At 52.3% G+C, this 12,929-nt stretch overlaps 1 protein-coding gene across 1 annotated transcript in view; it reads left to right on the forward strand.

Annotated features, from left to right (window-relative positions):
* The first annotated feature begins 1,097 nt into the window (after positions 1-1,097).
* The window catches only part of Ephb1 (EPH receptor B1), a 420,387-nt gene continuing 408,555 nt past the window's right edge, over positions 1,098-12,929 (forward strand). The window contains exon 1 of the mRNA XM_040269826.2: positions 1,098-1,543. Within this exon, the coding sequence (XP_040125760.1) occupies positions 1,486-1,543 (58 nt within the window). The 5' untranslated portion in view covers positions 1,098-1,485. The remainder of the gene's footprint in view (positions 1,544-12,929) is intronic.

The raw sequence follows: 12,929 nt of genomic DNA on the forward strand, positions 1-12,929 counted from the left end.
GCCTGGGGGAAAGGCCAGCCACCCCACAGGTGCACCACCTAGCGTCCTCCCTGACCCTGTAGGATCAGACAATCATCCGTTCTGGGGTTGAAGGGAGGAGGCAAGGACATTTCTCCAGTGCAACATGCAACAAGTCTCAAGGCAGATGCCTCATTTAGAATACTCTGGCCATCTCCAGAGACAGCAGAACAAAGCAGAATGGTCAACTGAGCCTACTTCCAACACCCTGTTCCCGCCTCAAAAAGTCCTTACCATCCACCAAGCTCACGATCAAGATCAACCGGCTTCCTCACCTTACCTAACCCTAGGCTGCCTCCATTGTTTTCTCTGCTGTTCTGCGGCTGGCTATGTGATTTTCCATTTGAGGCGTCCTCTGGAGTCAGTGCTCACAGAATGCACTAGAAAGTGAATATTAAAGGTAGCCAGAGGCTTCAGGAGGACAAGAGCAGCAAGGAGTTGGGTAGGAAGCATGTCCAGTGCCCCATGTACACTTGGAGCAGAGCTCCACAGATTCTCTGAACTCTATTCACTCATTCCATGGACATACTATCACCTTTCATGGGCCAGGCGCTGTGGTGGGCATTGGGGATTCTGAAGTAAACACAATAGACAGGAATAGAGAGCCCACTTTAATAAAAGGAGACCCACAATAGACAAAACTCATTAGCAAGTATCTCAACAGGAAGGTGAAGATCTACTGAGAGGAGGCACAGGGTGTGCTACTGGAGTTGGACTAGAGTGGTGAGGGTCCCCTTGTAGCTGAGAAAATGAAAGAAGACAAGCTCATCCAGTCCTTGCTGGGCTGTAAGGACAAGAAGCCTCAACCCCTTCTTTTGCTGGGCCCCCTAGCCCTGCTGGGCCTGGGGAGTTGGGGTAGGTCGGTGCCGTTCTCCGACAGCACCACGAGGGGGAGCCCGGACCCCTCCTAGTGCCTTCGGAGCCCTCCCGCACAGCCTTGCAAGCAAAAGTTTTTCTTAAACTAACAATGCCAGTGTAAGGAGGTGCTCGCGCCTGATTGGATGGGAGAATTTTGCAGGTTTGATTCCTTGATTGGACAGGAGGTGTTAGGGGTGGGGAGAGAGCTGATGGTGGGGGATCCCGCTCCCTCCCCCGGCAGTCTGGCCGGCTCTGTCCTCTCGTAGGCTCCGCTGTAGCTCGCAATGTGACACCAGGACGCACACGCTCTCGCGCGCTCTCCCAGGCTCGCTCTCCCTCGCCCTCTCGCTCACACACGCACGCACACACCCACCTCTCCCATAAACACACACACACACATGCACACCCACATCCACGCGCGCCCGCACCGCCCCACGCGCGCACACTCCCGTCCACGCCCACGCTGCGCTCCGGGGAGTCCGGTTCCGGCTAGAGCGCGAAAGGATACGGAGAAGCCACCCGCGGGGAGCGCAGCGGCGCCCCGGGACGCGGCGCCCTCCCCGCGCGGCCGCCTCGGCTCAGGCTCGGCCTGGGGGCCGCCGGCCGGCGATGGCCCTGGATTGCCTGCTGCTGCTCCTCCTGGCATCCGCAGTGGTCGCTATGGAAGGTAACGTACCCTTCGCAGAGCAAGTTGGCGGGCGGGTGGTTGCGCCTCCGGGCTGCCGCGCCCGCAGCTCGCGGGGCATCTCTGGCTGCTTGGTGTTGCCGGCATCCTGGAACCTCAGGGCTAGGCTGTCTGGGAGCCTCTTCCTCAGTCAAACGCCGGGTTGGGGCGGTACCCGCTGGCGTGTCCCCGACTAGCCCTTGCGCCAGCAGCTGGCTCACGGAGTACCCCCGGCTCCCGCGTCCTGGCGCTGGGTGACAGCCCAGATTCCCAGCATATTGGGCTCGGAAAGCGCGGATCCCGCTGCATTGCGGTGCAAGCGCCTTAGGTCCGAGCGGTGCGGGCCGTTAGAGAGGTAGGGGCGCCTCGGGCCATCAGGCTCCTGGAGTGCGGGCGCCCGTCGGCTCCCTTCCTATCCCGGGCACTGATGCGCTTCTGAGCGGCCGCGCGCCACCTCCTTTCCTCAGCTCTCTGTCCATGGCTCCTGGACTCTGGGCTTAGCAGGCAAGCACTGCTCACCGGGACTAGAGAAGCCCTGCCCCGGTACCTTGCAAGTGGGTTGAATTCATTGGCCACTGTCCTGTGGTCCAGGAACCTGCGGGGCTGCATCTTTCCAGTTGGTGCGAGGTGGACACCATTTTCGCTTTAGAACAGGGGTGAAGTGGGGTGAATGTTGATACTGCCTAAACTCGCCTTCAGTCCCCAAAAGGGGAGAGACTCGACTGTTGGGAACCGACGGGTAGTGACGCTGTCCCTGTTAGTTCAACCTGGGCTGTGCCTCAGGTTGGTGGTCCAGAAAACACGCTCAGCGGACACCGCTCCGGGCGCACCAGGAAGCCCAAGCGCTCAGTGGCGCCCGCGAATCCCAGTGGGAAATCCCTGCCCGGCTCCCCGCCTCCCGCCCTCTTCCCCCGCCCCCATTTTTCGTAGCGGAGCGCGGGCCGCAGCCACCTCCCTAGAACACAGCTCCGGAGGAGAGTGGAGTTGGAGTTGCTGGGAAGGAAGCAACTCCAGGGGTGATGCACCGCCGCAGCCGGACTCTCAGCCCCACTTCTCGATAGCCGGCGCGGGGTGGATTCAGGGGACTCGGCACCGAAGGGACCAGCGCCTGGTTCCGGCGCTGCGTTCCCATCTGGGAACTCGCTCAGCTGGGTTACACATTCCTCTCAAAATTGTGACTCAATGCCCAGGGGAAACTCTTCCCCAAACACTGTAATTTAACGCCCCGTCTCCTCCGGAACACATTGCCTCCCTCCTCCGAGCGAAGCTGGAGGGTAATCGGAGTCCTGAGGAGCGGTTTAGATGCCCTAGCCTTTGGGCAAAGACCTCCACATCCCGCCTTCCTTCTGGTGGCGGCGCGGGGGTGCGGCGATTAATGCCTAGAAAGCTCTCGCTTGGTTTTCTCAAGGTGGCGTTTTGCCTGCCCGCCGGCTCCTGGTGTCCAGTCAGGCTGCTGTTTTTTTGCGGGAGGGAGGTGATTTTTGGAACGTGCAGGGGACTTAAGGAGTGTGGTCAACACCCCAGCGAAGGATGCTTGGGTCTGACTTACTGAGAGACGCGTGCGGAAGCAGTTGAAATTAGAAAGGAAATCGTGGGTCTATCCACCTCCAAACAGGGCAACAAAGCCCGAGTAAAAGCATTTGCAACCGACGGAGATTAGACTTTATAGCGCTGGGGCGGCGTCAAGCTCGTGCGAGACTGGGTCGCCCAGCTCTCTTCTTGCTCCTAGAGGATCAGGGACTGGTTCTCCGAGACCAGATGGGTGTCCACTTTGGGGAGCTTGGTTTTGGATTGTGTCCCCATACATGCATGAACGAGGGAGCATGTATGCGAGAAAAAAAGAGTTTGGAGAGCAAATGCACCGTAACAAATCATAGGGCAGGTCGGTTTCCTCCCTCGATCCCCTTTTTGGCGAGCCAGCTTGTCTGCTTGGTTGGAGCTGCTTCTGGGTGCCATTGTGCCGGCGCCCAGCCTGGTATTCAGGGTCCTGTAACTGCAGGCCTGCCGTGGCTGCCAATCTTGGAGCTGTGGCCCTTCTCTCCGTGCATTGGGGGAAAACTTTGCCAGTGTCCTGGTAGGAAGGAGCAGTATATTGTGTGGGCTGAAAAAAATCTCTCCAGCAAGGGTTAAAAGAAACACCACATTCAGCAGAATATTCAAGCAGCCCCTCCGTCCCTGCTCAGTGCGCAGATACTACTACACACCATTCACTCCTTCCTTTCCTCGAATGAACACAAGCAGGTTCATTTTCTACTCTCCACAAACGGTAGCCGCCTTCCCGCCTGCCTGGCTGGGTTGGGGCCAGCGTCATTTGGTTTGTGATGAGTGAGGAATAATTATCAGAAAAGTGAATCAATGAGCTGCCTACACAGATAGCAGGTCCCTTCTAAATCTGCTGTGGCCAGGAGGTTCCAGCCACTGTGTGTCTTGTCTTCTTTTTCTGAGGGTCTCTGGGGGGGGGGTGGGAATTTCAGTGGGATCAGTGGTATCTTGCCACCCAGGACAAGTAGCTCTAAGACCAGAGAGCTACCAGGCAGTTAGCTCGGGTCAGGCTAGGCACAAAGGAACGGTGGCAGTCCTAGGCTAAGTGGGGAGATGGGTCTAGATGAAAGCAGCACCTGATGTGACCTAAGCCTGGGTGGAAGGAAGGAGGAAGAATGAAAGAAAAGGAGGTAGAGTGGGAGGGAGGGTTCCTCTATCCAAAGTCCCCTACCTATGCCTGGGAGGAAGGAAGGAGGGAGGGCAGGGGCTGGTAGTGGTCCAGAGGGGGTGGGGCCAAAGAGCTCTAATTTACATACCATCAGTCAGGAAGCTGATTGGCTGTGTGTGGGAAACCGCCTAAAAGAGAGCTCTTCTACCCTCCTTTCCCCCCTTATCCTTCTCCATTTCTAGCCAGTTCTGCTCTGTGGGGGAGAGAGATGACACTGTAGGGAGAGGCTTTCCAGGGAGCCTCTTTTTTTTTTTTTTTTTTGGTACTAGGGATTGAACTCAGAGGCACCCAACCACTGAGCCACACCCGCAGCCCTATTTTGTATTTTATTTAGAGACAGGGTTTTGCTGAGTTGCTTATTGCTACTGAGGCTGGCTGGCTTTAAACTTGCGATCCTCCTGCCTCAGCCTCCCAAATTGCTGGGATTACAGGCCTGCGCCTCTGTGCCAGGCTCTTCAGGGCTCTTTGCAGGGCCTTTTTTTTTTCAGAGGGGAGCAATATAAGCTGGCGAGGCAGGGCCGCTAAGCCAGGCCTCTTTCCTCAGCCTCCTGAAAATCATGTTTCTTCATGCTGCTATCTTTTCACACCACCTCTGAGAGCTAATTGAGAAGGAAGGGGCTGCTAGTGTCTGTGGAGAGAAGCCAAGCACCTGGTTCTCTGAACTGCCCTTTGGCTTGTACCTGCAGGATAAGATCTGGAGGCCTGTGGGGACTCTTCCCAAGGGGTTCCCACAGCAACAGGGGTGGGTTGAATTTGCAGCAGACACTCACTGTAGGAGTGGGCATCCCTGGACCAAGCATATTGGCCCTTTGCTGGAGCAGCAAACTGAAATTGCTAACTGCCCATAGGGTTCTCTCAGCCCTATCCCCTGTGTCCACAGGATGGCCAGGCTCCTGCAGGTGGCCTCAATGTGTAGGACTGCCTGATTAGATTACCCCCAAGAAGATCTGCTCTTTGGTGTGGCCTGGAGTGATGTGCAGGACTGGGCACCCTTGAATGTCCACATGTGTTAGGGTGGTATGCTTCTCTGGGCTTGACAAAAATGTGGGTTTTCATTAGGCATTACTGATGCATGAGTCCCTTGACTGAGCTTCTTATTGTGCTCCTTTGTGGCATGTCCCACCTTGAAATACTAGGACATAGAATTCCACTGAACTCATTTTGGACTCTTAATTCTCCATTACAGGTTTATGGTGGAAAACCTTCAGTTAAGTTCCTAGTCCTACAATAGTACATCAGGCTACGAGGTGATTGGCTATTTCTGCATGATTTTATAAATATTTGTTAGCTGTGTGTGCATCTGTTCTAGGTGTCCAGGAGCATGCCTAAGCCCTCAAGCAGTAGCAGATGTCAGAGATTTTTGAAAAAAAAAATGTCTGGGGGTGTAACTCAGTGTAGCTCCATGCCTAGCAGATTCAAGACCTTGGGTTTGAGTCCCAGCAACACACACACACACACACATACACACACACACACCTGCACACACATATATACATCTTGGAGGAAAAATAAATTTGAGAAAATTCTATCCATTAGCTGATTTTATTTTCTGTGTATTGTGGAAAGATTACTCAGTGTTTGTGGAGGGTCCCCACAAGCTCCTAGTGGAACACTGGTGAAGCCAGGGGCAATGGATATAGTTGCAGAGCTCCAGCTAGCCCCAACCTCAGTCCAAACCTCTTGGGTTGGTGGGGCAAAGATACCAGCAGCTAGTGATGTCTCCCAAAGATGGGGAGGGTCTGCTAGGCCACAGAAGATCCTCCTTCAGTCCTCCTCCCTTTTGTCAACCAATGCTCATCAAACCCAGAACTCAGAGGCCCCTGTCGTGACCCCTACAAAAGATGGATTCTAATTACCAAGTTGTGCTTTGGGAAAAGCCCACAGGGCAGAGGCATGATATGACCCCTATTTGCTTCCACTCAGCAGGAATTAGTACTCCACCTAGCTTTTCTTCTCCTAGCTGTACTACTTGGGGAAAGTCACTTAGTAGCCACGGTGTCTTTGTGTGTCCAGTGGATCGTGCTACCCTATTTCAACCTTAGGAAGGTTGGAACAAGTAGAGTCCATCATAAGGATGTACTCTGTGCTAGGTTAAAAAAGATGCTATTAAAGTTATAGATATATTATGTGTTCTGTAAATTTAAAAAACATTTAGACCTCATCTCTAATGGTTCTCATTAGTAGCCCTAGGATTCAAAATCCTAGAATTTTTCCAGCATGAGCAAAGGGTAGAGGTAATTTTGAAAGCTCAAAGAGGGAAATATCCTTTAAGCAATGGTCCTCAGACTTTAGGAAGCCAATGTGTGCCTGGGCAGCTTGCTAGAGACTTGGGTCCTAACCCCCAAAATTCAGCAGGTCTGGATGGACCCTGCACTTTTAAATGGCCTCCCAGGAGAACCTGATGTAGGTGCTTCTAGAAAATACTGAGCAGAAGAATTGTTCTCAACCAGACTGCAGTCAGAAATCCTGGCCCATCTTGCCTCACTGTGCACTTACAGAGTAGATTTGGGAACTGCTGCTGCTAACTCTTCTGGGAGTTTTGCACAAATTAATTCATATAATCCTTAAAGCAGCCTTATTAGGTAGGTATTATCAAGCCCTCTCCCATTTTTCAGATGGAAACACGGAGGTATATAGCAGTTATGTAATTTGATAAGGTCCCATGACGAGTAAGGGCACCCAGGCAGTCAGGTTCTAGGGACTATGATGTTAGCCACACCACCTCACTCTGCCACCTCTGTAGCAACTGCAGGAAGGAAGGTTCAGAGCAGCCTGGACCCATAGGTGGGAAGAGTTCTGGTATTGACTGAGGCTCTGGTCATTGGGCACTGTGTTGACTACTGGGCACCCCAGGTTTCCATGATTATGGGAGAGAAGATGAGCAACATGTCTTAACACTTAAAGTCAAGCACTGGTTTCCATGTTGCTTCTTCTTGTCCTTTTTTTCTACTCCCACCCCATTCCCACCCTAGGCACACACAGACACAGGGATGGAGACCTTCTCCTGCTCATGGCTTCCTCTAAGAGTCTAGTTGAAGGTTTGGCATCTTTGCTCCTCTCCCTGCCCTGGCCAGTCCTCTCAAAGAAGAAATGATCAGAGATTAGTATCTCCAGAGGAGATGGCCTGAGTGCCCTTCACATTCTAAGGGTAGTGGCGGGGGGGGGGCACTCAGGGCCCCACCTGACCATCAAGGGCACAGTCCTACACCTGGATTCTAGGAGTCTGCGTTCCTTGGAAGAGCTCTCTTTATTTCTCCCTTTTCTGCACTAGTCACTTAAGCAACCTGAATATTTCTATTAGATTTCCATGTCTCCAAAGGTGCTAGAGAAACAGAGCATTGGATGTCTGCCCTTCTGAGGAAATTACTATAATAATAAAGTAATGCCTTGGGAGGAATTTCATATTTAAAAGAAAAATTTTGCATGCGAAATTCCTTAGCTCCTTCTGCAGATTCCATTTCAATTGCAGCTACAGGCAGAGGCCTTTGGGTCAGAGTGCCTGCTGTGCTTAAAGTAGAGACATAGAGTGGCCAGCTCAGAGCCACCTCTTCTATCAAAGATTCTTGGTGCCTGACATCTTAGAGTCACCTTGCTGGCTTCGCTCCTTGGGTGTGAATATGCCTTCTGTGGCGGTAGGTGGGGGGTAGGTGGGGGGAGGCGTTGGAGGACAGTGGGTAGCTTCTTCTCTGCTGATGGGACACCACCTTCCACCTGACCTAAGGCCTGGGGAGCAGCCAGATGCAATTAACGACCTTCCCTGTGCCTTGGTTTCTTCATTGTTGAGTCAGGCTGGGGAAGGTCTTTATATAGAGAGTTGCAGGAGCCTGGGGTTGGGGCATACCCCAGGGCAAAGCAGCCCTGAAGGGGAGGGGATAGGCAGTTGTACACAAAGCCCCACCTGGGGCAGGGAGATCCCCTGGTGAATTGAGGGCGTGGCCTGGATTTTCATAGACTGGCAAGGGCTCTGTCCTCTACGGCTCAGTGTCCAATTTTCAGGCATCCAAGACTAGTGAGAGTGAGTTTGGCCACCATGAAAAGAGCCTCAGTCTAATGCCCTCTATGGGGAAGATCCTGCTCAGGAGGCTTCCTGTGGCCAGCAGCAGGTTCAAGCCTCCGGGGTACAGGTAGCATGGAGCCATGGTCCCACTAACACCATGCAGAGTCACCTGCGGGGTGCCTCTCAGAGTATCTGGATGTTAAGTTTGTCTCTAATTTTGTGACTGGGAAGGTCTCCTTTCCACAGCCCAGGAAGTGGGTGCATTTCTTTATGCCAGGGTGTTCCAGGGCAGGAAAAGCCTCACATTCACCTGCACCCTCCTTTTCCAGTGAGCAGGGAGTGTTGGATGTGGAAGGATGCCCAGACCTGACAGTCTGGGGCCTTGTATGACATGATCATGACCCTGGTGATAACTCGAGCTTCAGGATGATGCCCTTGGCTAACGGGGGAGAGAGGTGTTGAAGGAGAAGGCTCTGTTCCCCACCTCGATCACCAGTACAGATGTTTCTCCAGGTCAGGTGAATCCCGACACCTGCAGACAACACCATTATCAGCTGCTTGAGGAGGCCGCTCATGAAAGGTTCCCCCAGAGTTCTCTGTAGCAGAACGGGGCCACTGTGGAATCGTATAGGAGATTTCCTGAGAATTATCAGCACTCATTTTTGCTCACAGATTGCACCTGAGGCCCTGCATCTCTCCTCTCTTCCCTCCCGCTTCCTGGCAGCAAGTGACAAAATGACCGATTTGAATTTAACCTGCTTGCCCTGCTTCTCCATCCCCCAGTGGAGGTGATAATGAGCAGAGAAATGGGCAGAGGCAGGTGGCCAGGAGGGAAGGAGGCAGTTGAGGGGAGCAGGGGTCCAAGACTGCAGCCTGGCACTAGCTTCTAAGTTTTCTGGGGCTGATTTGGGGGCCGCTGAAGCTCAGGGGAGCCACTAAGGGGTCCAGCTTCTCTGCATGATCTCCAAGTGTCAGAAGCAGAACTGGAGCAGATTTTAGGGAAAGGGGAGTGACTTCCCAGGAATCCTGCAGTCTGGCAACGCTAGAGCCAGGACTAGACCAAACTCCCATCCGCTCACAGAGCATTTGCCGTGCGTATGGATCCCTGCACTCTTAGTGTATAAGCATTTTGTAAGCTCCCATTTTACAGATAAGGAAGCTGAGACTTGGCGAAGTTAATTGACTCAAGAGCTAAGATGCAAACCTAAGTTCTTCCAACTCCCTGGGTCTCTTGTCCCCCTTCAGTGGTACCTTTTCCCATCATGTTGCTTATTTGTGAATTAAATTAGGAAGCGCTTACTAACCATGAGCTCTTTACTCCTGTCCTGCGTGGTACCATCCAAGGTACCAGAGAGTCCCCTTTGGTGTTGGTCCCTGCAGCCGGGCCCCCTTCTCACCCTGTAGAGCCACCCCACTCTTCTGCAAGCTGCAGGAAAACCCTTGTTCCTCTCCACTTGCATTTTCCTGTTTGTACCATGACACCGCCACTGGGTCATTATTGTCTTCTTCTGCCGCATGTCCTTCCCTTCCCATCTTTAGTGAGCCATGATGCTTAGATGGTTGCGGTGCGACTTCTGTGCTTGGATCTTGGTATGGGGGAGGAGTGAGGATGGGTACTGTGTGGATCTCCTGGGGGTTCCTTACAGACGCAGGGCAAGTGACAAGTGTTCACCTTTGTGCACCTCTCCAGGTTCTTCCTCATGGACCTGGTCCTGCCTCATGGGACCATGAGGTTCCTTGAGCGCTTGTTGCTGTCTCTCTCTGGCCAGGGGCAGCCTCCGCAGCTGTAGAGGAACACGTTGGGGCTGAGCCTCAACTTTGAGTGTGGGAGAACACAGTGGGAGGATGGGCGTAGAGAAACCACTCAGCATCTGCATCTCACTGGACAGTGGCCAGTCCCTGGGGGGCCATTAACAGTGGAGAGGGTCCAGCAGGAGGACCAGGAATAATTACAGGCAGCTTCATCCTCAGTGGCCAGGAGAAAACGCCTTATCTGTGAGAGGCAGCTGGGCCCTGCAGTTAATTGTCCTGTTGTTTTTCTCTTGCTATTTTTTTCAGCACGCCAACATAGGACCTTTGCCCTTGTCTTTCTCATTGACTCTGAGGCTGGAGCTGGGTGGTGAGCTGGGGGACAGGGAAGGGGCCTCATTCCATGTGGTCTCACAGGAGCTCTTAGTCCTGAAACTTGCTGCTGGGCCATCTGCTCCAGAGGTTTATAATCAGTCACAGGACTGGGGAGCCCACCCAAGGGTTTGACACTCCATGCCAATTCTCTGGGGTGGTGGGGGCACTGGCTGTGAACTTCAGGGCAAGGAATGGAGTCTCATCATCAGAAAAATCCATTGAGTTTTGGGAGTGTGCCAGGGGCAGGGAGGATACTGCTGAGGGCATACATGACGTGTCGGATCATAACTTGGTACTTGCTTTCAGCAGGTCAACACATGTGTGAATCCCTCGCCCCTCCTTAGCACCTTCAGGACCAAGACAAGGCCCTCCACCAGCTGACTCCTCTTTTCCCACCTCGTGCCGTTCAGCGGGACTCCTCCCCCAGCTCCTCCCAGGCACACGTACCACACAGGGGCCTGCAAGCACATGGGATCCACACAGAGGCCCATTCACCCCTCCTGTCCACAGGCCTGTGGGGAGGCATCTGCTGGCTCTGATTGGCCTGATTTCTCACTGATTTTTTTTCTTGGTTAAGCCCTAATGTATCCTTCAGTATTGACCACAGTGGTCAACTCCTCCTGGAAGCATTCCTCCCTCTCCCCAGGCTGAATTTGGGTCCCACCTCAACTGCCTCTGTCTCCCTCTGTGGAAGCACTTTCCATGCTGGTCTATCGTTGTGTGCTTATTTTGCTGGGGACCTCACAGCTCTGGGACTCTTTCTCCATTGCCATAGGACCCTCAGCACACGGCACATAGCAGATATCAATAAATGAGTGGTGACTTTTTTTTTTTTTTTAACAGTATCTGGTATAGAATCCAGGGGTGCTTTACCACTGAGTGACATTCCGCTTCCCCCCCCCCCCCCCCCCCCGCCTCCTACTTTTCGAATTTTGAGGCAGAGTCTTGCTAGGTTACCCAGGCTGGCCTCAAACTTGTGATCCTCCTGCATCAGCCTACTGAGTAGCTGGGATTACAGGTGTGTGCCACTGTGCCCAGCAGGGTGTGTGGATTTAATAAATAAAAAGAAAGAAAACAGGCTGAGTACAGTGATGCATGCCAGTAGTCCCAGTGGCTCGGGAGGCTGAGGCAGGAGGATTGTGAGTTCAAAGCCAGCCTTAGCAAAAGCAAGGCGCTAAGCAACTCAGTGAGACTCTGTCTCTAAATAAAATACAAAATAGAGCTGGGGATGTGGCTCAGTGGTTGAATGTCCCTCAGTTCAATGCCTGGTAACTCCCTCCCCAACTACACACACTGCAAAAAAAAAAAAAAAAAGGAAAATAGAGCACTTAAAAAATGTCATGTCCTATGCTGTGGTTTAAATTAGGTCCGAGAAACTTTTTGATACTCTTTCCATCAAAATGTGGAACCTAAATCCTCCCCCTTGAATGTGGATCAACCTTATGACTCACTGTAGTATTAATGAGTAGAATATTGCAGAAGCTGGGTTATATAACTTTGGAGACCAGATCATACTGGATGATCGAGTTTCTGCCTGGCTTGCTCTTCCTGGGATGCATGTGCTTATGACCCATGTCATAAGGAAACTCAGGTGACAGAGAGAGGCCACACAGATGTTCTAGGCACAACCACAGTACATATCCCAGCCCACAGCCAGCCTCAAATGCTGGACATGGTGAGTGAGTATTCAGATGGCTGTGCTTTATCCTTTCTGCCACACCTGCGTTTTCCAAGTGGAGAGAGACAAGCTGTCTTTCTAAGTCCTGTTCAAATTCTAGATCACGAACAAAAGAAATGTTGTCACAAAACTACCAAATTTTGGGTTGGTCTATTGTGCGATAGTTGGTAACTGAAATATCCTAGAAGTCATAGAAGAAAAATAGTTTGGAGAAAACCAGAAAGGACCTTGGGAGAGGCAGGAGGGAGAGGAGATAGTTATTCATTCAACAATGAACAAAAAACTTCCTACTGTGTGCCAGGCAGTGTGCACAAAGCTGGAAATGTTCCAACCCTTTTGAGCACACGCCCTACTGAGGGACATGCATGCTTGAATTTCATGACAGAGCTATATGGAGAGCAGAACAGGTGGTGTGATTGAGGGTGCTGGGTGCAGGCTTGGACAACAAAGTGGGTCAAGGAAAGATCTTTGTCTTTCTGAGAATTCTTGAAGGGCAGCCTTAACAAGCAGGCAATTTTTTTTTTTCCAGAGACTGACTCTTTGGAGGACAGGTCGGAGAGGTGGCAGTGGGTAGGAATGAGAAGCCAAGCCTGGCAGCTACTCTAGGAAGGATAGGTCCAGAGTCTCCACCACAGGCTTCACCACCAGCCATATGTCTTGCTTATAGTGACAGATACTCAACTGAGGCTGGAGGAGAACAAAGAGTAGGGGGTGATTACTGACACTTGTCATTACTGTTAGGATTATACCCAGGGGCAGCGTTGCTGTGTCTAGACTCAGTCTAACTTTTCTTTTCACTCATTAGCTTTGTGTCTAACGGGGTCCTGGGAGAAAGCAGACAGCATTCTCAAAGAGTTATTTGAGGAGAGTTGAGTGAAGA

The sequence above is a fragment of the Ictidomys tridecemlineatus genome, chromosome 3, assembly GCF_052094955.1.
Source record: "Ictidomys tridecemlineatus isolate mIctTri1 chromosome 3, mIctTri1.hap1, whole genome shotgun sequence".
NCBI lineage: Eukaryota > Metazoa > Chordata > Mammalia > Rodentia > Sciuridae > Ictidomys > Ictidomys tridecemlineatus.